The sequence below is a fragment of the Hyla sarda genome, chromosome 2 (assembly GCF_029499605.1).
Source record: "Hyla sarda isolate aHylSar1 chromosome 2, aHylSar1.hap1, whole genome shotgun sequence".
Classification (NCBI taxonomy): domain Eukaryota; kingdom Metazoa; phylum Chordata; class Amphibia; order Anura; family Hylidae; genus Hyla; species Hyla sarda.
Genome location: NC_079190.1, coordinates 394,745,291 through 394,770,337, shown reverse-complemented (window position 1 = coordinate 394,770,337; position 25,047 = coordinate 394,745,291). Strand labels below are relative to the sequence as shown.

Below are 25,047 nucleotides of genomic sequence, written 5' to 3'. Positions count from 1 at the left end.
ATGAGGCCTCCTGTGGAGGATGGAGGACACGTTTTGATCAAAAAGTTCACTAAGAGCCTCCATATTTTTGACCAAGAGTGCCGCTGCAATCTTATATTTGCATACTTTGTATTTGCCACCGCAGCGTGCACCCATGTATAAGGTAGTTGTGCTGGCTATTCTGTGTTTTTTTGCAATACATTAATATTATGCATTGTTTTAATTTGTGTGCTGCAGGTCACTTAGGACTGACCCGATCCACACCACACCATTAAATCTAACAGACTCTTCTCAGCAGTGACAGCCCCTCTCTAATTAAGAGGGGGCACCATTGCAGTCGGTGGTTAAATAAGTGAGCCGTCACTATTAAGATGAGTTCTTGGAGGTAGCAGCCAAAACAATCAGTGAGAAATTCTAGCATCAGGAATACCCCTTTAATTTAACTTATCAATACAATCCCCTCCCGTATAAGCAAACAATAATGGGATGGTGTAAATAGTTATTGTGCAGCACCTCTCTTTTTTGCCTGATATGATATTGGGTATAGAGAAATACTTCTGCAACATGCCTACAACCACCACAGATAAATCCTGTAACCATTGGCAGCTGCAGGGGGCCCCTAGAGGATGGGGGCCCTGGGCAGTTGCCCTGTTTGCCCTTTACTAATGCCAACCCTGACAACTGTAGACTTGTTAATTTCTTTTTACATGGATTGGAGCACCTTCAGGGTCTGTGTTTGGCCTTTTGGTACTGCTGAAATGTTGCCCAATCTTTAGGGGCAGATTATACAAAATGGTAAATTGATCTGATATGTATACTTGAAGGGGTTATCTTTCTTTAAAAAAAAAAAAAAAATTGAGTAAGAGGTCAAAATGCCTTTTTTTACTGTATTAAAAATGTTCTTCTTTTATTGATAAAACAATAAATAAACAGTTAAATAAAATAAAAAATGCCATAAAATAACATAGAACACTGTACTTACCTGTCTGATCCGACATTAATTCAGTGCAGAAGCTGCAGTAGGTGCCCGGTCTCTGTTTACTAGAGGCCAACCCATGAACAACAGCAGATAACCAGTGGCCTGAAGAGTGACATGTCTTTCTACTGACATCATGCCTCCCATTGCTAGGCAGTGATGCCAGTGGTATGACTTGTGACCACTGAGTCCACTGACTGACTGCAGAGGTCAAGTGTTGGCTGCTGTTAAGCAGAAATGGGGCAGGAGCTTCTGCAAAGGATCACCGTATGATTAGACAGGTGAGTAAAGAGTTTTATGTTATTTCATGACATTTAAAGGGGTATTCCAGGATTTTTGGTTCTTTAAATGTGAGACAGGGGCATCAAAGTTAGTCTAGTTACTAATATACTTCGCTTACCTATGTTTGGTGACTGGTATCAAATTTATTTGTCTTTCTTTCCCTGGAAGTTCATTTTTTGCAGCCTACAAAATGAGCCAATAGATCACAAGTCAGGTGAAAGGGGGCTTGGCTGCTTCATATGTTGTGTGTGAATTCAGCCCTCTGATGACGTTACCAGTGCACATTCATCATCCCACAGATCCACTGCTTGCGTGTCAAAAGGAGCATGGCTGTGCTGCAATGGTTGGGGTGACCGATGTGCGGGAGAGAAATAAGTCATCTCCCACCATAAAATTTAGGATCCTGGGATTGTAGTCTGAGGGAGGCCATGGAAACCGGAAGTAGACAGTTCTAAAAAAACAAACTAGCAGTGTGATGGGAGACTCAGGACACGTCCATTTAACACCAACACAAGCACATACTTGGTAAGCATGTCCATTACTGTATGACACTTAATTACTAAAGTTACCTTATGTTGGTAACCCCTTTAAGATGCTTATTAAAATGTTTTTAAAGAGTGATTTACCCTTTTAATTCAAGGAACCTCAACATTTCCACTTTATCCCTCAATAGTATAGCAGTACTGCACTCTCTGTACTGCTGGAAGCAGCAGCTATTTTGGTCTATATGTGGTGCTATTCAGCCTGTCAGTGTTCACACTTTGATAAAACAGTGAGACTTCTTGACTGCAGGAGATCCCAATGCTAAGTGCTTAAAGGCTGATTTAAAGAATTCTCTTGATTGTTGGGTGCACGTCTAAGATCTGGGCAGCCCGTCTGATTGAATAGTATGGGCGTCACTAATAGGTTGTTAACCAGCATGGTTCACTACACGCTATGATGTAACTGACACCTTATCTGTGTGCAACTATAATACTAAGTAGCTACCCCCTCATATATAGTAAGCGTGAGTGGTTGTTCATCAGTATTTTGTAAGTGTCTAATACTGTAGGTGTTTAACCTGCCCTCCTACCAGTAACCAGTAAGTATGCCCTCTTGTCTGGGATTTTTTTGAGTAAATTGTGTCCTGTTTTCTGTGATTTTTCAACAGAATTATAGCAATGTTTCAGTTCCTCATGGGATTGAGTTTCCAATGAGGCTCTGAAACATTGCGATCACTTAGTAGGATCAATAAACACGTGTAATTTTTGAAGACTGAAGTGTTTCTTTAGGATATACTTTTTCCGGTAAATTATGTAAAAAAGGTTCACATTTTCCATCTGTTTGATAGATAATTTTTTTAAAGGGATAATTGGTCTTAAAGAATACTGTGCACATGTATGCATTGCACTTGACTTCCAGCCAACAATTTTTAATACAGTCAATAACAGGAATTCAGATGTAAACCTGCCGGACATGTCAAAGAGACACATTCACACTTCAGTCATATGTTCTTTCATACATAAAATGCAACTTGTATAGCCAAACGTGTTTGAACAGTGCCACAGACAATACCTTGAGGAGTTCATGCTGGGATTAACATAATACACTTTTTACACCCTTTATATTATCAAACATTGGGTTGCCATGTTTTTTTTTTTTTTTACTGGGCATGTAAGACCCCAGAGTGACAACTCCATTTCCACCGCATTGTGTCAGTGATTTGGTCACACGTTTTTTTGCCGTCTGTATTTGTTTACAACACCAACATACAAAACATTTATTAGTTGCAAACATTTAAGTTTCTCACCTCCTCTGCAGCATCTTGAGAGCTGGTGAAGGAGAAAATAGTTGTCGCGAGAAGCAAAAATAAGTAATTCTTCATGGTGAGACCTGTTCAAGACATAAAAATAGAAATACAATTTCATCACACTATAGAAAAGGGTAATTAGTTGGTTGTCTTATCATTTTAAGGGCTCATTGCTGATTATGGCTTATATGCTTATATGCTGATTATACTCCTTAGTGTTGATATGGCTTTATGAATCTACTTTAGTGCCCCCTTTTTTATATGCGATAGCAAAAATTGGATGCACAAACACAATCATAAAAAGTAAATTTTTAATAGGTAGAGTTGAGAGAGCCGAGCCCAGCTAACCGGTCTTACTGAGAACTTTTGAGAAAAAGCAGCTTACCAAACTTTAAGAACTTTGCCATGCTCAGCTCTCAGTGGGACTGAGCTGGGCATGGTTCTCTCATCTGGCATGAGTACTATTATAGGAAAAGAGATGAGGAACACATTGTGTCATGTCAGCTTCGGATGAGGAAGTAGGAACACTGAGATAATGTAAGGTAGCTCAGCATACTTTGCAGCTAATAACAAGATCACATGATCACAAGGTAGCCTATCATTGTTTGCCTACAGCTCCCAGGCCAGGAGACAGCATAGGAGCGGTTTTAAGAGACTAATTAAAATTTGCATTGTGGCCACCATCTTGCAGAAACAAATGAACAGAGAGCAGTACACAGAATAAATCACTGTGGAACTACCAATCCCAGAAAGCCTTCACAAATACAATACAAAGCAATATGAGCATTGTACCGTGGGCTGACCTCTCAGTGACCTGCATAACTGTGTGCAGTTGATGCTCTACAAATTCCAGTAGTGTGACTGCAGAACGAGCCCATAGAAAGCTATCACACTACAATACAAAGCAAAGCAATGCAAAGCATTGTGCAGTGGGCTGGCCTGTACATAACTTCACATTTCTAGCTTTGAAAATGGGGGTGGAATAGGCATTTTACGCCAAGTTACCTGTATTTTTTGGGTTTCGTTAAAAACACATTTTTAGCTGGGTGTAACATAAATCCACATTTCTCTGCCACTTGACTAGTTGATGAGTGACAAATCGCCCCCAAAAAAACCTAAAAATAACTTCTAAATCTTTTACAATTAAAATGTCTGGTAAAGTAATGGTTGAAGGAATGGTTGGAGGTTGGACAGAGTAGAGGAAGGAGTACCCCTGCCATACTTTACCAGTAAGCATGTTGGTGGCAGTACCAGCACTATGGGTACCAACCACCTGCCCAGTCCCAGTACAGGTAGCAGCAGGTGCCTAGTGGTAGTAGTAGCATCAGCAAACAAAAGTTGGCTGTAGGGGTAGAAGCCCCCTTAAATGGAAAGATAGACAAATAGTACCAGTAAAAGCACTAAAATCACCTTGTCTCCCTGTGAAGGGTTAATCTTCCATGCAGTTTTTTTTAATAATCTTTTCAAATGACAAATGCGCTTCAATGGTATAGTAACATGTAATGAGAAACAGGAGACTGCAAAAAAGTTTGGCAAAATCAATTTCTTAAGAATAGAATTAGGATATTATACCTTCAGAGACTGCTCCCCAAGTTTAGAACATTTTGCTCTGTTCAAATGTTATACATTGGTAATGTGATATTGGGTGAATTAGTATGAATTGTTGGCAGCTTTACAGAGGTGAAAAGAAATGTATTGATCTTGTGCTTTTCTGCTAAAAATGAGTAAACCGCCAGAAAACAGCAGCACAAAGAGTTTAAAAATTAAATCTATAGTGTTGGATATGAGAATATAAATACTCCATAGACATACTAAGATGTAATGGAATCTATTAAATAATGGACATAATCAATAAAGTTATTCTCTATGTACAATCCTGTGGAGCCATCTGACCCTCCCATAAACTGTTGGATGGCTTTTTAAGTAAGCTAGAAAATAAATAGGTGAGACATTTATTGTGGTAAAAATAAAGGTTGCCAATGCAGTAATTAATAAGTGGGGCAATGAGAATACTTTTATATACATCAATATTGTGAGCATAGAAAAGAACCTTTGTAAAATAACGTATTACATAACGTATTACAGATCACGGCATCTGCGGCAGAGTGGCACTTAAAATGGCTGATCTGATCGCCCGCGGCACTGCCACTGGGATCAGATAAGCCAAGATGGCGGACAGAGGTCCCCTCACCTGCCTCCGTCCGGCTCCTGGGGTCTTCTGCACTGATCTGCCTTCCAGCAGACCAGAGCAGAAGATTGCCAATAATACTGATCAGTGCTATGCCCTATGCATAGCACTGAACAGTATTAGCAATCTAATGATGGCTTTAAATAGTCCCCTATGGGGACTAAAAAAGTGAAAAAAGAAATTTGAAAAATCTCCTCCCCCATCAAAGTTTTAAATCACCCCTTTTCCCGATATTTACACGTAAAAAGAGATAAATAATAAACATATTTGGTATCGTCGCGTGCGTAAATGTCCGAACTATAAAAATATAATGTTAATGATCCCCTACGGTGAACGGCGTAAACGTAGGGAAAAAAAAGTCAAAAATGTCTGCTTTTTTTGTCACATACAAAAAAATGAAATAAGCGATCAAAAAGTCACATATGTGCAAACAAGGTACTAAAACAAACTACAGATAATGATGCAAAAAATTTGCCTTCACACATCCCTGAATATGGAAAAATAAGAAGGTTAGAGGTGGTGAAAATAGGGCAATTTTAAACGTACTGATTTTGTAAAAAAAAAAAAAAAAAAAGAGATTTTTTAAAAGCAGTACAATAATACAAATCTATGTAACCATGGTATCATTTTAATCATATTGACCCAGAGAATAAAGAAAATATGTAATTTTTACCGTAAAGTGTACAGCTTGAAAACTTTGCAAAATGATGACTTTCGTTTAAATTTCCTTACACAAAAAATTTTTTTTTGGGTTTACCATATACTTTAGGGTAAAATGAGTGATGTCATTACAAAGTGCAACTGGTCACACAAAAAAAAGCCCTCATATGGGTATGTGAATGGAAATATAAAAGAGTTATGGATTTTAGAAGGCAATGAGGAAAAAAAAAACGAAAACGCAAAAATTAAATTGGCTATGTCCTTCAGGTCAAAATGGGCTGTATCCTTAAGGGGTTAAAGTACCATATACCATGAAAAAACAATCTCAGAATCAAATTAATAAGTAAAAGAATCTCAGAGCAATGCCCCTGCCTCCATTGGACCAGTGATCACATGATTGTGTTGTGCACCCTGGCATAGCATAGCTGCTGAGTGTTTGCAGACCCAGATCAGCTTTTCCAGTAATTGGTAATTCTATAGGCAACTGTTTTTCCCACTGGTTCTTATTTGGTTCTCAGTTACAGTGGAAAATAGCATAATATATATATATAAAAAAAAAAAAAAGTGAATGTCTCCCAGAGGTCTTTCATGACCACATGAGATGCATATTAAGGATGTAAAAAAATATTATAAAATAAAATGAAAGAAAAGGTCTATGCCAACCCAAACTGCAACATAACTGTCCTGATCATGCAAGACTATGCATCTGTATCAAAATAACTAAAACAATGGTGAGGGGCAATTATTAGTCAATGCGGACAGTATTACATGCTAAAGCCATGCCTGCAGCAAACAGTTGGGTGGAGCCTTTTACATAATGATTTATGTACTTAAAATTGCAATCAATATACAATCGATGCTCTTTGGCGGTGACTTCATGCCGTCAACTTATTATTTTACTCTGGCTGTGTGAAACAAAGCAGGAAGGTTGGAGCTTCTGTGTCGAAAAAAGCCATTTAATTCCTTAGACTATCACTTATAATAACATAAACCCCTTCATCATCTTAAACCACTAGGAATATTAATAAGACATGTCAAAAGTTTTTGATTAGTGGGGGTCTGGCTGCTGAGGCCCCCCATTACAAGAACAAGAGTGGAAAAGTGCTAAGCTAAGAAGAGGAGAGAGACAGGAGGAGAGGAAGCGCTTAGCTTAGCACTTATCAGCGCTTGTTGTATCTGTCACCCCCTTTAGCCCACTAGGGATATTTGCTTTTACCCTATAACCTCCTTGAAGCATCATGGATATTACCATTAATCTTTTCACTGTAAAGGCATTCACATTAGAGAAAAGATAGTCATCCATATGACTGCCTTATGTGAGCATGGGTTTTCTGACTCTTCTCCTACAGAGGACGTTGAGGGAGTGAAGCATCATGCATGTTAAAATCCTTTCATTCTTAGAAAGATAAGTCGCCCCATGGCTCTGGAAACAGCTTACCCCCATTCTCTACTTAGAACACATGAACACTGCCGTGAAAAAAAACATGGAGAAAGTTGGCAGTGACACAAATGGGAAGTTTTGTCATCTCCACCGTAGATGGCAACAAATTTTTAACAAACCCCCCCCCCCCCCCCGCCTCTCTTTAATTTAATTAAGACTTTGTTTCCTAGTTTGGTTGTTGCTCCATTAACCCCTTAAGGACGCAGGACGTAAATGTACGTCCTGGTGAGGTGGTACTTAACGCACCAGGACGTACATTTACGTCCTAAGCATAACCGCGGGCATCGGAGCGATGCCCGTGTCATGCGCGGCTGATCCCGGCTGCTGATCGCAGCCAGGGACCCGCCGGCAATGGCCGACGCCCGCGATCTCGCGGGCGTCCGCCATTAACCCCTCAGGTGCCGGGATCAATACAGATCCCGGCATCTGCGGGAGTTCGCGATTAAAATGAACGATCGGATCGCCCGCAGCGCTGCTGCGGGGATCCGATCATTCATAACGCCGCACGGAGGTCCCCTCACCTTCCTCCGTGCGGCTCCCGGCGTCTCCTGCTCTGGTCTGTGATCGAGCAGACCAGAGCAGGAGATGACCGATAATACTGATCTGTTCTATGTCCTATACATAGAACAGATCAGTATTAGCAATCATGGTATTGCTATGAATAGTCCCATATGGGGACTATTCAAGTGTAAAAAAAAATGTAAAAAAATGTAAAAGTAAAAGTAAAAAAAAAGTGAAAAATCCCCTCCCCCAATAAAAAAGTAAAACGTCCGTTTTTTCCTATTTTACCCCCAAAAAGCGTAAAAAAACATTTTTTATAGACATATTTGGTATCGCCGCGTGCGTAAATGTCCGAACTATTAAAATAAAATGTTAATGATCCGGTACGGTGAACGGCGTGAACGAAAAAAAATTAAAAAAGTCCAAAATTCCTACTTTTTTAATACATTTTATTAAAAAAAAAATTATAAAAAATGTATTAAAAGTTTTTTATATACAAATGTGGTATCAAAAAAAAGTACAGATCATGGCGCAAAAAATGAGCCCCCATACCGCCGCTTATACGGAAAAATAAAAAAGTTATAGGTCATCAAAATAAAGGGATTATAAACGTACTAATTTGGTTAAAAAGTTTGTGATTTTTTTTAAGCGCAACAATAATATAAAAGTATATAATAATGGGTATCATTTTAATCGTATTGACCCTCAGAATAAAGAACACACGTCATTTTTACCAGAAATTGTACGGCGTGAAAACAAAACCTTCCAAAATTAGCAAAATTGCGTTTTTCGTTTTAATTTCCCCACAAAAATAGTGTTTTTTGGTTGCGCCATACATTTTATGATATAATGAGTGATGTCATTACAAAGGACAACTGGTCGCGCAAAAAACAAGCCCTCATACTAGTCTGTGGATGAAAATATAAAAGAGTTATGATTTTTAGAAGGCGAGGAGGAAAAAATGAAAACGTAAAAATTAAATTGTCTGAGTCCTTAAGGCCAAAATGGGCTGAGTCCTTAAGGGGTTAAAGAGAGTGATGATGCTATTTACTTAATAAGTTTACCATCAAGGAGGTGACGGCCCATTCCTATCTTTTCTATTAGCCCCATCATTTAAAGTTATGTCACTTCAATAGAGCATTATAACTCATAGGTGAACTTTTTTAGAATGTAAAATTGTATTTGCATTATAATTAACCTTTGCGATCATAACCATTAGTACAAAGTTTAAAGAGGATCAGATAGATTTACAGCAGAAATAAAGCAATGTTCTAAAAAACTAACCAAAATCATAGGAAAAGAGCTGCCTCTCTATTGCTGCAAGATGATGTTAATGCTTAAAGAACCCTAAAATGTTCAGCCAAAACATACAAATATGAAAGAGGACTCATCTGTAGACAACTGTTTTAGGGTTCTTGCCCCTGATCAGTACAATGCATGGTGCTGCCTGGCTCCAGAAGGAAAAGAGCTAGCTTGAGAGTCTTCTCAGGGAGCATTCCTGACATATGAAATTCCTATGCTAGCTTGGTGGTCTCCCCAAGGAGACACATTACTCTCTTAGACCCACATCAAAAGGCCTGTCATCCAGTCAACTAGGCAAACAGCTGTCTACAGCCCTTTTAGTTGTTTTTTTTTTGAATAGAGGATTTTGGTTTGGTTGATAATCTCCAGTCACATTTTAAGGCTCTTTAATGGTATGTTCCCCTCTCTCTTTAACCATGTCTCTATGTCTAGAGCAAGGCAACATAAACACATCTGCATTTGCCTTCATTTAGCAAACTTGGAGGGTTCTGTAGATATATCTTCTTATCTTCCCTCTTGTTGACAGCCTATAGTTGTGTTTCTGTCCACCAGCTCTGCTTTAGAAGCAGTGTGACATTACTCCCTGTGTAAACTGGCTGAATCTCCTGAGTGCACATCAGGCTCCTTGCTCTCCCTGCTTAGGCTTATCCAATTCAATTTATCATGTCTGACAGCTGCAGACATAGTCCTTTAGCTTGGGACCTGTGAGACTGAGAAGCAAATGACATGCCTCTGACCCCAGCCCGTCCACCAGCAATTCTGGAAGTGTAAGCAAACAGCAGCAGAAGAGAGAGAGGTAATCGATCTGATAAAAATTCCCCTTTAACCCCTTAATGATGCAGGACGTATATTTACGTCCTGCGCCGGCTCCCGCGATATGAAGCGGGATCGCGCCGCGATCCTGCATCATATCGCGTCGGTCCCGGCGCTCATCAACGGCCGGGACCCGCGGCTAATACCACACATCGCCGATCGCGACGATGTGCGGTATTAACCCTTTAGAAGCGGCGGTCAAAGCTGACCGCCGCTTCTAAAGTGAAACTGAAAGTGACCCGGCTGCTCAGTCGGGCTGTTCGGGACCGCCGCGGTGAAATCGCGGTGTCCCGAACAGCTGACCGGACACCGGGAGGGCCCTTACCTGCCTCCTCGGTGTCCGATCGACGAATGACTGCTCCGTGCCTGAGATCCAGGCAGGAGTAGTCAAGCGCTGATAATGCTGATCACAGGCGTGTTAATACACGCCAGTGATCAGCATAGGAGATCAGTGTGTGCAGTGTTATAGGTCCCTATGGGACCTATAACACTGCAAAAAAAAATGTAAAAAAAAAGTGTTAATAAAGGTCATTTAACCCCTTCCCTAATAAAAGTTTGAATCACCCCCCTTTTCCCATAAAAAAAATAAAACAGTGTAAAAAAATAAATAATTAAACATATGTGGTATCGCCGTGTGCGTAAATGTCCGAACTATAAAAATATATCATTAATTAAACCGCACGGTCAATGGCGTACGCGCAAAAAAATTCCAAAGTCCAAAAAAGCGTATTTTGGTCACTTTTTATACCATTAAAAAAATGAATAAAAAGTGATCAAAAAGTCCGATCAAAACAAAAATCATACCGATAAAAACTTAAGATCACAGCGCAAAAAATGAGTCCTCATACGCCCTGTACATGGAAAAATAAAAAAGTTATAGGGGTCAGAAGATGACATTTTTAAACGTATAAATTTTCCTGCATGTAGTTATGATTTTTTCCAGAAGTGCGACAAAATCAAACCTATATAAGTAGGGTATCATTTTGATCGTATGGACCTACAGAATAATGATAAGGTGTAATTTTTTACCGAAATATGCACTGCGTAGAAACGGAAGCCCCCAAAAGTTACAAAATGGCGTTTTTTTTTTCGATTTTGTCGCACAATGATTTTTTTTTCCGTTTCGCCATGCATTTTTGGGTAAAATGTCACTGCAAAGAAGAATTGGCGACGTAAAAAATAAGCCATCATATGGATTTTTAGGTGGAAAATTGAAAGGGTTATGATTTTTAAAAGGTAAGGAGGAAAAAACGAAAGTGCAAAAATGGAAAAACCCTGAGTCCTTAGGGGGTTAAGGTATCAAGTATTGCATTATAGTGAAGATACCTTTAATAAGGGAACTTGAGAGCCAACTCTTTTCTTCTGGAAGAGAGCTAGTTTGCATACATTTTTCCCAGTGAGCATTGTGTAGCCTAAGCTGACATCAACTTGACAGTCTTCCCAAGAAGACATATTACCCCTCAGACCTGAAAGTCTTTACACTGTATAATGGTCCTGTTTTTTACGCTTGTCAGTAAAAGGAAAAAAAGGAAGAGACCACTGTGGTTCTCCGCAGAAGATGCCAAAATCATAAAAAAAACAAGCAATTAGTAATTATTATTAAAAAAAAAAAAAACAGAGGAATGAAGATAGGGAAATCTATAAGATTAAGTAGAAAAAGGACATGCAAGTTATAAGAGCTTCGAAAGCACAGGCAAAAGGAGGTAAGACATTCTTCATAAACTGTATATAAATAATTAATAAAAGGAAATTAAAGCAAGTAGTACATAAATTAAAAAGAAAGGAATGAAGGTATGTAGAATAGGATACAGGACTAGCTGACTGCCTCAATGATTACTTCTGTTCTGTTTTTACACAGGGAAAATTAAGGAAAAGGGTTGTAGTCAATTAAGTATATTCAGAGCAAGGTCTTGTTACCAGTGGGGTACCTCAGGGATCTTTATTGGGACCCATTTTGTTTAATATGTATATCAGTGACATTGTAGGAGGTCTCGATAGTAAGGTGTGGATAAATTCACAATAACAGACCTGGGAAATAAAAAACCCTCAGGCAGAGTGTAGAATATGTGATACAGTCCTAACCTCAGTACAGTATCTGAGGAAAGGGATTTAGTGGTCATTATTTCAGAAAACTTAAAGGTAGGCCGACAGTGTCATATAGCAGACGGAATGCTTGGATGTATAGGGAGAGGTATTAGCAGTAGAAAGAGAGAAGTGCTCATGCCACTGTACAGAACACTGGTGAGACCTCACTTGGAGTATCGTGCGCAGTACTGGAGGCCATATCTCCAGAAGGATATAGATACTCTAGAGAGAGTTCAGAGAAGAGTTTCTAAACAAGTACATGGATTGCAGGATAAAACTTACCAGGAAAGGTTAAAGGACCTTAACATGTATAGAAGAAAGATGAGACAGAGGGGATATGTTGGAGACTTTTAAATACATAAAAGGAATCAACATGATAAAGGAGGAGAGGATATTTAAAAGAAGAAAAACTACCACAAGAGGACATAGTTATACATTACAGGGGCAAAGGTTTAAAAGTAATATCAGGAAGTATTACTTTACTGAGAGAGTAGTGGATGCATGGAATAGCCTTCCTGCTGAAGTGGTCGCTGTAAATATAGAAATGGAATTAAATCATGCATGATATTTCATATAAGATAGGGTCATGGACTATTAAAAGTATTCAGGATATTGGGTAGACTAGATGAGCTGAATAGTTTTGACACATTCTCTATTTCTATGCTCCAAATTATTGAAAGGTGGATTTTTACATTAAATAGATAGTGATTTAAATGCTATTTATTATGATCTTGAGGTTTCTGAATGATTCTTAATCATCCAATGTAACACTCAGCCTTTGCACATGTCCAAAACATCTGTCATACATGGACATGCTGAGACATCCATCTGCTGCTAAAAGCTCTTACAGTAACTAGTTGGCTAAGCATTATGGAATAACTAGTTCAGCTGGCATATGACCGGTTATCAAATTTCTGTTCTAAATATGCAGCACTATGTTGTTCAAACAAGTCTGTAGACCTGCTGACTCATACATAATATTTTTATAATTTTTCTGTAACAAATGATGAATCACTCATGTTTCTGAACAAAAATATGGAAAATTTGTAGAAGTTAAAAGGGGAAAACATATTCCGGGGTGTAAACTTTTTAGAAACCATTGTAGTAGACTGTAAGGACATGGTCCTAGTGTTTCCCTTTAAATGAAGAAAGAAATAGAGGTAGATATACAGAGAAACTTTTTAATTAATTTTTTTAACAGCTGATACTGTAACTTTAAGAGTTTCAATTAAAAAACATACCAAAGCTTGACAGTTAAAACATACTAGGTGGCACTATAACCTAAATGTGGCAGAACAGACTGGAACTAAATACATCGGTTTCAAAACAGCCCTTTAAGGTTACTGCTACTTCACCGACACCCTAAAGACAACTGAAAAAGGTACTACTAGCACCAAAATTCAGATTTAGCAACCTGGGTCTCTACCCAACAGGGGTCAAGCCTATAACTACTTCTACACACTGCCGAATCCACTTTGTTTTTTAAATCGTATAATTTTCCAGGAAAGAGAACAACATACATAAACAGAAAGCAAAGCAGTTCCAATAATAATGACAGTGGTTGCTCCAGCCCAAGTATACAATAAAATGCATTTCCAAGAAAATCCAAACAAAGAGAGAAAATAGGCATCATGAGCTAGCATATGAACATATGAAAAAATATGCAAGATACAAGAAACTTCAGCACAGTAAGCTAATCCTCAATGTCGAGCATTAATCTCACTCCCCATCTGGACATTTTCAGGTGGTACAAAATCATAGGAAATGGTTCAGGCAGTAAAAGTTCAGCAAAGTATAATTTAAAGCACTCACCAAGTCATTATGCAAAGGCTTATCTTCAAGCTTTATTCTTGAAATATAGTGCACGGAGGGGGTGAGGGTGCAGGGCGGCTGGATGGTGTAGGCAGGGGAAAGGACTGGACGCTGGGGTGATGTTTCAGACCAAACAGTGTTTTCTCAAGCCCTCCTTAGGGAGTGAAACGTCGTTTGGTGTGAATTGTCGCCCCGGCGTTCAGTCCTTTCCCCTGCCTATACCATCCTCCCGCCGTGTACATATTTCAAGAATAAAGCCTTTGCATCATGACGTGGTGAGTGCTTTCATTTATACTTTGCTGAACTTTTACTATATGAAAAAATATGCCAAGGAGGGACTCAAACAGTTAGAGCAATCTGAACAACATTCTCTTAAATAAATGACCTCTGAACCCTATAGAGTTCAACCCCGAGAAATACATCTCCGCCAAAAGAAGAAACTTAAATGGTGAGTGTAAGATATGAGTAGAGGGGAGATCAGGGGTGTCAATCCAAAGACCCCGAATAGGTTCAAACTTCCTCACAGCTTTACGTTTTTTATAAACTCTTTTTTCTAAACAAATAATTTAGCTCTGCAATGTAGGAGGAGCTGTTCTGATCCAGTGTCTCGCTATGAGCTTTCAGGCCAAGTACAAAATCCTGCCGATGTCTACCTGTACCCCTCCCATATCGGCATCTCCATTTACCAAACCAAAAATACATGTTTCAATACAGTATCTGACATAAGTGAGTCCACCCCTCACAGTTTTGTAAATATTTTATTATATCTTTTCATGTGACAGCACTGAAGAAATGACTCTGCTACAATGTAAAGTAGTGAGTGCACAGCCTGTATAACAGTGTTTAATCTTGCGTCCCTAACACAGCCATTAATGTGTTAAATTTGGCAACAAAAGTGAGTACACCCCTAAGTGTCCAATGTCCAAACTGGGCCCAATTAGCCATTTCCTTTGCCTTTTTTTTTGTAATGCCACGCCATGCCCCTTCATTCATGTCTATGGAAGGGGGTGTGACAGCTAGTACATAGCTGTCATGCCTCCTCCCATAGACGTGATTGGAGGCGGAGTGGCGGCTGACATCTCCATTCATCTGTGCACAGAATGTCGGGTGCTTCGGTGGAGATCGCGAGACGCTGAACGTCCCCAGCAGCGGGACCCCCTTTGGATAGGGGATAAGATGTTTTCAGCAGAGTACCCCTTTAAAGGGGTAGTCGAGTGGTGAAAAACTTATCCCCTATCCTAAGGATAGGGGATAAGTTTGAGATCGCGGGGGTCCAACCGCTGGGGCCCCCTGCGATCTCTCTGTACGGGGGCCAGGCTCTCCGCCGAGATAGCGGGTGTCGACCCCCGCACGAGGCGGCGGCCGACACGCCCCCTCAATACATCTCAATGGCAGAGCCGGAGATTGCCGAAGGCAGCGCTTAGGCTCTGCCATAGTGTTGTATTGAGGGGGCGTGTCGGCCGCCTTGTGCGGAGGTCGACACGCCCCCTTCCCGCGGGCTGTCGGGGCTCCGTACAGGAGATCGCAGGGGGCCCCAGCAGTCGGACCCCCCGCGATCTGCAACTTATCCCCTATCCTTAGGATGATAAGTTGCTCACCACTGAGTCACCACTGGACTACTCCTTTAAGGCTATGTTCACAAGTCATAATCTTTGCATGGAAACTGCAGACTGCGGGCGCCGGCATGACATGCCGGTGCTACAACTGCTCGGGAATGCACTGTCTCTTTGACAGCAATGCATTCCATGTTGAATCCGCAGAACAGCAGACATTTGAATTAGATTTTCCATGCCAGATGTTTTTACTGCGGGAATTCTGCTATGTACACAACGCAGCAGAATCTCATTGAAATCAATGTGGAATTCTGCACAGAAATTCTGGCGTGTGAACATAGCCTAACAGTGTTTCTGTTGTATTGTATTTACATGGAGATATGTCTTATCCAATTTCCTATGAATATTTTATGAAGTTTTTAAGAAAGCATTTGGATATGATAAAAGAGTGTTGGCTACATGATTTCTATTGAATGTACCATGCAGATTTTTGCCATGCACCTTGCAGACACCAGGTGAGCTGGCTCTAACCTTGACCTGTTATACAAACAGATTCTTCACGTGGCTATCCATCATAGTTGAGGGAGGAAAGGAATTGGAAGAAATATTTACTTCTTGAGTGTAGCAGAGACTGCTATCAGTCTGCTGTATTCTGTTTAAGTCTGTTTTCCTTCACAGATTTTTATTTTATAGTCATAATTTCATGAAAATGAGCAGAAGAAATGAGATAAACAATTTTTGCCTGGAGTAATGGCAACACATGAAAATGTAACATATGTAGAGAATAAAAAGAACACTGGTAAATGGAGCAGGGGGTGTATTCACAATGGAGGGGGATGGAGGTTGTCAAATGGTTTGTATTCATGGGCTGAAATTATGTAGAGAATCTCTGCAGCTTGTTCCAACCACATTGATTACTCAGAGGTAAACTGTTCTGTATTGTGCAATAACTGACAAGAAAAGACATTTTAAGTGATCAAATAGAGTCACAGGTAGGTCACATTTATGCAGGAATGCAGAAACCACTAGAGGCAGAAGAAACTTTCATCCCTGTTAAAGTTTAGTTCCTTAATGATCCACTTGTTGCGGCTGAAATTAGATATTACTTTTACGAGAATTGAATGCAGATAATTCAACATTTAGTAAAAATGATCAATAAAGGGGTACTCTGAAGGTAAAAATAAAATAAAAATCAACTGGTGGCAGAAAGTTATACAGATATGTAAATTACTTCTATTTAAAAAATCCAAAGTTCATCTTTCATATTACAGGTCATTCAGATCCTTATTTAACTCACTCATTCTCACATCCACTTTTTAGGAAGCATTGAGCCCGGCTTCACACACCATACATACACTTCCCCCCTGAGTCTGCTGTACTGGGTCTCTTCATTCACTGCAGACTGCTCTGTAACCCCCTCCTCTCTGTTTTCATTCTGCAGTCCAGAGCAAGCACAGAAGAGTGCTAGTTCCACACTCACTTACTTGACTTTGTCCCAACCTGTGCTTCAACTGGGACAAAGCTGATGCTGCAGATGATATTGTCCTCCAATGTGGTGTTCTTTCTTATGGGGGTTAACACGTAAAACTGCAGCTTAGCTAATCAATGGTCACATGGATGTCCCACCTCAGTCAGTGATAGGGTGAACAGCAGTGTACGCATTGGGCTTGGCCACCAAGAAGAAGACCAGGCCCAATGCATTACACTGCTCAGCCTATTACCATTTGAGGTGGGACATTCCTATGGCCAGTGATTAGCTGAGCTGCTGTGTTACGTTTCAACCCCCAAAAGCAGGAGGAGGACCACACCGGAGGATGGAAGATCAATACCATCTGCAGCGGGAGATTAATCAAAGTTTATTATGTTAATTGCAGCAGCCCGAGATTATTCAGAGGAAAAACATTTTTGCCAGGGTACCCATTTAACCTCTAAATATTATAACAAAGCCCTGTATTAAATTTGAGTAGCCGTATTAGTCCAGTGATGGAGATGCAAATCAAAAAATGTTGCAGTATCTTGTAATACCTTTTTTATTGGACTGACAAGATTTGCTTTGGACTTGATAAAGGGAGGATTCCCGAAGGCTTGTCTCTACAAAATTCTGTTAGTCCAATAAAAAAAAGGTATTACAAGATACTGCAACATTTTTTGATTTGCATAACAAAGACCTCCAATTGTTTGTGCTCTTGTACATAAAACAGACTGGACAGACACATACAGATAATGAATCTTGATCAGTGTATAGGGAAACAATCAACAGGCCCCAATGGGAACATACATTTAAATAGGAAATTGGGGTAGATTGGAGGCAATAGCACTTAATGTCCCTGCTTTGTCCATATTGTCCTTATAGAAACATAGGAAATTTGCTCTCTTTATTATTGATCTAACCCTGAGTGTGTGATACATAATTGAGGCACTCAATCTAAAAAGGCGACTGCCATACCAAAAATTCGATTTGGCCGATTCGCCGAATTGTTCTAAAAAATTTGTTTTGATCCGAACTTATTCATGGCAAATCTATATTAAAAACAGCTATTTCTGGCATCGCTTTTAGAATCACTGCCGCTGAGCGGCACAATGACAGAGCCTGGAGGTGGCATCAGTATGAGGAGACCATATAGTGGCTGAATGACACAGCGTGGAGGTGTTGGCAGCATGAGGAGACCATCTAGTGGCTGAATGGCACAGCCAGGAGTTAACAGCCTCATGATTAGACACTAGGCCTTAACAATCCCTAAGATTATAAAATTAATTATGAAATTTAAACTGAAGATTTTGGGTAGCTAGGGCTACAAACTTTTTATTTCCAGACCCAGGCCCAGCAGCATCAGTAAACCATATATTGCTGGAATGGCACAGCCAGGAGTTGGCAGCAACATGAGTAGACACTAGGCCTTCACAATATCTAAGAAAAAAAGACGAAGTTTGAAATTTAAACTGAAGTTTTTGGGTAGCTAGTTCTACCATAACAACATTTTTATTCCCAGGCCAAGCAGCATCAGTAAACCATATATTGGCTGAATGACCCAGCCTGGAGTTGGCTGAAGCATGAGGAGACACTAGGCCTTCACAATCCCTAAGAAAAAACAGACGAAGTTTGAAATTTAAACTGAAGATTCAGGGTAACTAGTGCTACCATAAAAAAGGTCCAAATCTAACAAGGAGTGACATGTCACATGGCAGTGCAATGACAGAGCCTGGAGGTGGCATCAGTAGGAGGAGACCATATAGTGCCTGAATGGCACAGCCTGGAGGTGACTGACAGATGAGGAGACCATATGGTGTCTGAATGGCACAGCTGGGAGTTGGCAGAAGTATGAGGAGACCATTGGAATTTAAGAATTTTAATTAGAAATGTAATATTTTTAAATTGAAATTGAGGATTTTGAAATTTAACTTTTAACTCCCAAGTTTTAGGAGTAGGCAGCTGCATGAGTACACAAGAGGGGTTCACAACCCCTAACATTAAAAGGTGAATGTTGAAATCTCTATTGAATATGCATGAAAGCTAGTGCTACCATGCCAAAATTTAAGGCCCAAGTCCAGCAGCATTATTAAGCCAAGTAGTTCCTGAAACACACAGTCAGGAGCAGACATCAGCAGTAGAGAAGAGGGTTTCATAACCCCTTACATTGAAAGCTCAATGTTGAAATCTCAATTAAGCATGTATGTAAGCTAGTGCTAACATCCCAAAATTTGAGGCCCAAGCCCAGCAGCATCAGTAAGCCAAGTAGTTCCCGAAACACATAGTCAGGAGCAGGCATCAGCAGTACAGAAGAGGGTTTCATAACCCCTAAGATTGAAAGATTTATGTTGAAATCTCTATTGAAGAGGTGTTACCTCGTGCTAACATCAAAGAATGTAATGCCCAAGCCCAGCAGCATCACTAAGCACAGTGGTTCCTGAAACACACAGCCTGGAGCAGGCATCAGCATGAGTTTACAAGAGGGCTTCACAACCCCTAACATTAAAATGTTAATGTTGAAATCTGTATAGAAGATGTATGTTAGCAAGTGCTAACATCAAAAAATTTTAGGCACAGGCCCAGCAACATCACTAAACCATATAGTTGCTGAAACAAACAGCCTGGATCAGGCAGCAGCAGAAGTACACAAGAGGGCTCAATAACCCCTAACATTAAAAGGGGGATACTGAAATCTGTATAGAAGATGTATGTTAGCTAGTGCTAACATCAAAAAAATTTAGGCACAGGCCCAGCAGCATCAGTAAGCCAAGTAGTTCCTGAAACACACAGCCTGGATAAAGGCAGCAGGATGCGTACATAAGAGGGCTTCACAGTCCCTAACATTAAAAGATCAATGTTGAAATCTCTATTGAGCATGTATGTTTGTTAGTGCTGCCATTAAAAAAAATTGTAGGTAATATCCAAGACAGTCCCAGCAGCATCAGAAAACAATATATTGGCTGAATGACACAACCTGGAGGTGGGGAAAGCATAAGGAGCCCATAAAGTGTCTGAATGGTACAGCCTGGAGGTGGCCGAAGCATGAGTAGACCATATAGTGGCTGAATGAAACAGCCTGGAGGTGGCAGCAGCATCAGGAGTCCTGAAAGTGACACGGTGACAGAGTGGTGCGGTGGGTGGTAATTCCAGTACCCGGTGATGAAGGTGGCTGGAATGTTTGTAACTGGGGAGCAGTGTCTTAAATCTGTTTGGCACTATCCATATTTGTGAAGTGTTGGTGTAGCACCATGATCAATCTACTCTGATGCATCTGGCATTGGTGGGTGGAAATCCTGGCTGATCCATGCCTTATTCATCTTCACAAAGGTCAGTCTCTCCACATTTTTTGTGGACAGATGAGTTCTTCGTGGGGTGACTATGGCCCCCGCCGCACTAAACACCCGCTCTGATGGCACACTACTGGCCGGGCAGGACAGCTTTTCCAGGGCAAACTCTGCTAGTTGCGGCCATAAATCAAGTTTGGCTGCCCAGAAGTCCAGCAGGTCTTCAAGGTTTGTTGGCATGGCCATGTCAAGTTATGCCACCACCTGCTGGTTCAGGTCCTGCTCCAGGTCTACCTGCTGCTGATGAGTTGCTTTACTATGCGGGTGAAGAAAGGTACTCATCAGCGACTGTAGACATAGGCTGCTGCTAATGGAGCTGGTACTCCTCCTGCAACCCCTCCCCAGCAGCCATGGCAGTGGAAAATGAGCGCAGAGGTACCCCCGAGTCAGACCTGTGAGTGGATGGACGATGGCGCCGATAGGCATCAGCCAACTAACTACGTAGGATCTCTCTGTAGTAGGTCGATTTGTCATCCCTCTCAGTGGGTGTAAAAAAGGCCCCCATTTTGTGCCGGTAGCGAGGGTCCAATGAGGTGGATAGCCAGAAGTCATCCTGCTGCCGAATGTTGACAATTTGGCGGTCACTACACAAGCATCTGAGCATGCATCGTGCCATTTGTGCAAGTGACTCGGAGGGACTCCCTGCCTCCATCTCCACTGCATACTGCCATGGTGTGTCTGGGTCGACTTCCTCATAACCCTCTAGCTCCTCTAGTTCATCATGCTCCTCCTTTCCTGTCAGATGACTAGAAACACCTCCCATCTCATGAAACCTAAACTGTGCTCCACTGTGCCCCTCCTCCTCCAGTTCAGCCCCCACAGGGCTCATGTGGCCATGAGATGTAGGCGCAATGTCTCCATTGCCCTGACCAGCCATTGTTTCCAACACTAGTTGTAGGAAATGAAGCAGTGGAATTAAGTTGTTTATCCCGTAATCCTGGCATCTTACGTATAATGTGGCTTCCTCAAAGGGCCTGAGCAAACAGGTGTCATGTATGAGCTGCCACTGGCTCAGATTGAAGTTACACAGGAGAGTACCCCTATCCGCTTGGATCATCAAGAAATCGGTGATGGCTTTTCTCTGTTCGTACAGTCGGTCCAACATATGGAGGGTGGAATTCCAACGCGTCGCAACGTCACAAATCAGACTATTTTGGGGGATACCATTCTGATGCTGCAAATAAATTATGGCTTGGCACTCTCCACCTTGGTTTGGCACAAGCCATCAGTTCTCTGAAAGGTGCAGAGTCCACCACTTGAAAAGGGAGGGACTGCAGCAACTTAGACAGGAGCACATTCAGCCTATGCACAGTTGGATGAGTCGGTGCATACTGTTGTCTCTTGGACATGGCTTCGCTGATTGATTGTTGGCAGAATGGTTGACTAAAAGGGGGAGAAGCAGGAGCATCTGGAGCAACAGGAGGTTATGGCACACAGCTCCCTTCGGCTGAGTTGGTGGAGCCTTGGCTGGCTGAAAGAGGGAGCGGCGTGCCACTGAGTGATGCAGCAGGCTGGACCACTACATCGGAGCCACGGTTCTTCCAGGGCACTTTATGGTGGTGAAGCATATGTAGATGCAGGGCCGTGGTGCCAACATTGGGACCCTGGCCACGCTTCACCTTCTGCCGACATATCTTGCATGTGAACCTCCTCCGGATGCTTGAGGAAAAACTGCTAACTGCTGAGTAGCTGAGTTTCCCACCAACAGTCTGCACTAATTGACTGCTACTGCTGCCGTCTCCAGGAACCCCTGTTCCACTACCTCCCGGGAAGGTAGGCTGCCGCGAAGCAGGTGGTCTCCCCGGGGCACATTTGGCTCCAGAATTTCCACTTCTGCCACCATGCTACCGCTTTGCTGGCTCAGCTGCTGCCTCACGGGCAACCTGCAACTCTCTTCTCCTGATGATGATAAGCCCTTTCTGCACCTGACTCCCAATTGCAATCGGCTTCATCATCATCAACAAGTGTCTGCACGTCACTGATGTCCTCCTCGTGTTTCTCAACAGTGTCTGCTTCAGGACCCTGAACCCTGGCAACACCGCCTCCCACGTCACTCTCCTCATCATTACTTGCCCGCCTAGCGGAGGAAGTGGCGGATGTCTCCTCCACTTCTTGGCTGGGCAGTAGCTGCTGACTGTCCTCTATTAGATCGTCCTCAGTGAATAGTGGAGCTGAACCCACAGCATAAGATACTTCTGTAGGAGAGGGAAAAGCATAGGACAGAGGCAATGGGAGGACAGGGACTGCTCCCGGGCCTTGCCAACTAAGGGTTGTGTCTGAGGAACCCAATGACTGTTGTCTGGGGGTGTCAGATGTCACTTGTGATGAAGTAGATGATCGTGTTAACCAATCGACGACGGCAGTTGGGTTGCTGGTCGAGACACAACTGCTAGCTGATAACGGGAGCTCAGGCCTCTCGCTGCGACTCCTGCTGCCACTTGCCCCTAGTCTCCTTCGACCTCTGCCTTTAGGATTTAGGCCTCTGCCACTCCTCTGTGCATGTCCCGGTACTTCTCTGGCTGACATACTTAGTGCGTATATGAGGGGAGTACAATACGCTTCACTACGCTTAAAACAGTATTTGTCTAGAACAACAGCAGGTGTGCACTTTTTTTTGTCCTTTCACATTATCTAAGCCCTTGACAGATTATCCCCTTGCCGTAGAACGAGGGGTATACCCGTCGCTGCGGCACAGGAGGGTTATGAAGCGAGCTCAGGAGCTGAGCTCGCATCATACCCGCACAGTCCCGGCTGCTATCAGCAGCCAGGACCCGTGGCTAATGCCGGACATCACCGTGCCGGCCGATGTCCGGCATTAACTCTTTAGACGTGGCGATCAAAGTTGATCGCCGCGTCTAAAAGTGAAAGTAAAAGCATCCCAGCAGCTCAGTGGGGCTGATCGGGACATCGCGTCAAAATCGCGATGTCCCGATCAGCTAGGACGCAGCAGGAGGGTGCCTTACCTGCCTCCTGCTCGTCCGAACGGCGATTGATTGCTGCAAGCCTGAAATCCAGGCTTGAGCAATCAACCGCCGATAACACTGATCAATGCAAAGCTATGGCTTTGCAGTGATCTGTGTAAAAGAACAGTGTGTCCAATGTTATAGCCCCCTATGGGAGCTATAACACTGCAAGAAAAAAGGGAACCAAAAAAGTTAATACTTTAAAGATTTAATAGTTAATACTTTTAGATTACTTTTGCTTGGACTTTCACAGTATGTAGGCCCTTGACAGATTAACAGGTACAAACTAGTACACTATTTAGATGTATGTATGTAGTATGCACTGATGAGGGCATAAAAATGCTCTACAGTACACTTTAAAAAGTATCTGAGTACAACACCAGCCAATGAGTACTTTTGGCTGTCCTTTCACAGTATGTAGGCCCTTGACAGATTAACAGGTACAAAATTGTACACTACTTAGATGTAAGTATGCGGTATGCACTTATGAGGGCAGAAAAATGCGCTACAATGCACCTAAAAACTCTGTAATGTTTTTAAAACACCAGACGGTGATTACTTTTGTCTGTCCTTTCACAGTATGTAGGCTCTTGACAGATTAACAGGTACAAAATAGTACACTACTTAGATGTACATATGCGGTATGCACTGATGAGGGCAGAAAAATGTGCAACAGTACCCTTAAAAATATATATTTTTGTAAAACACCAGCAGTACACAACAGAACGCTGATGTGATTAGAAGGATGTTAAACGCTGCTGGAATGCGCTTTTCTCTGCTGTAACACACACACAGGCTGTCTTTCCTATCTCTGCAGTTTAATGAATGAAGTGGCTGGCTGCAATATGGCTGCCGATTATAGAGGGCTGTGACATCACAGGGGTGACTGGCTGCTGATAGGCTGCATCCGGCATGTGATTCAGGGTCATACCACCTACTTCCCTTCCCGCATTCCCAGCGTCCCTTGCCCCATGTACTGACATGTGGATCCACCATTTTAGATGCCCTGGAGCCTGGAACGCTGTAAAATTGAGTTTAATGAAGCGATTCGCGCGATAGAGTTGCGGCGATATTCGCATTAGTTGTGAATCGAATATTTCCTGAAATTCGTAACTAATTTGGGTTTGTCAGCTTCAATTCGCTCATCTCTACTCAGTATCCTAAATATGTGCCTAAGCAATCCTTTATATTCTTCAAAAAGTGCCTGCAAAACAGAGAATAAACTAATTGCAAAAAAATAGCAAGCGTGCCTAAAATAGTTAGGGCCCAAGCTAATGAGTCTAAAATAAGACACAATCTCCTTTGGATGCCACTCTTTCCTCAAGAGCTGATGTGTGGGCCCCAATTGTTACACCTGTATTATGTGAAATGGTTCCATTTATAAGGTAATAACACACAAACATTGGGCTATCTTTACAGGCCTCACATAATCTTGGTCCCCCTTCCTCAGTAACCCTCGACAATTATATTGTGGGCCAGAAGCAGTCCACAAAGATGATATTATTACACTTTTCATTCCCTCCAGAGGGGATATGCATATTTTTCTAAATGTTGACAACAGTGCAAAAGTCACAGTGTTCAGATCAACCTTAGTTTTCCTCCATTTTAATAAGCAGGTGTGAGGCATTTGTAAATTCTAACTATAGATTCAAAAACTGTACATGTGGATGTGAGTGATCCCATTAACACAAAATGCTCTTAAACGGTATATGTTAGATCTTGACTTGTGTGCTAATTCTACAGGACATTTGTTGTCTCCAGGGAAATGAGAATAGCAGTGACCCATGGATATCCTTCATGGTCTACTTCATTCCTGTGAAATCAACATATTTATGTTTATCATGGGCCTGACATCAAATAGCTCTGCAACTATGAATTACACCGCTGTCTT

The 25,047-nt window shown here is 41.7% G+C and overlaps 1 protein-coding gene across 1 annotated transcript in view; it reads right to left on the bottom strand.

Annotated features, from left to right (window-relative positions):
- Nucleotides 1-25,047, bottom strand: part of SERPINF1 (serpin family F member 1) — a 94,237-nt gene that overhangs the window by 33,587 nt on the left and 35,603 nt on the right. Inside the window, exon 2 of the mRNA XM_056558698.1 lies at nucleotides 3,027-3,109. Within this exon, the coding sequence (XP_056414673.1) occupies nucleotides 3,027-3,101 (75 nt within the window). The 5' untranslated portion in view covers nucleotides 3,102-3,109. The remainder of the gene's footprint in view (nucleotides 1-3,026; nucleotides 3,110-25,047) is intronic.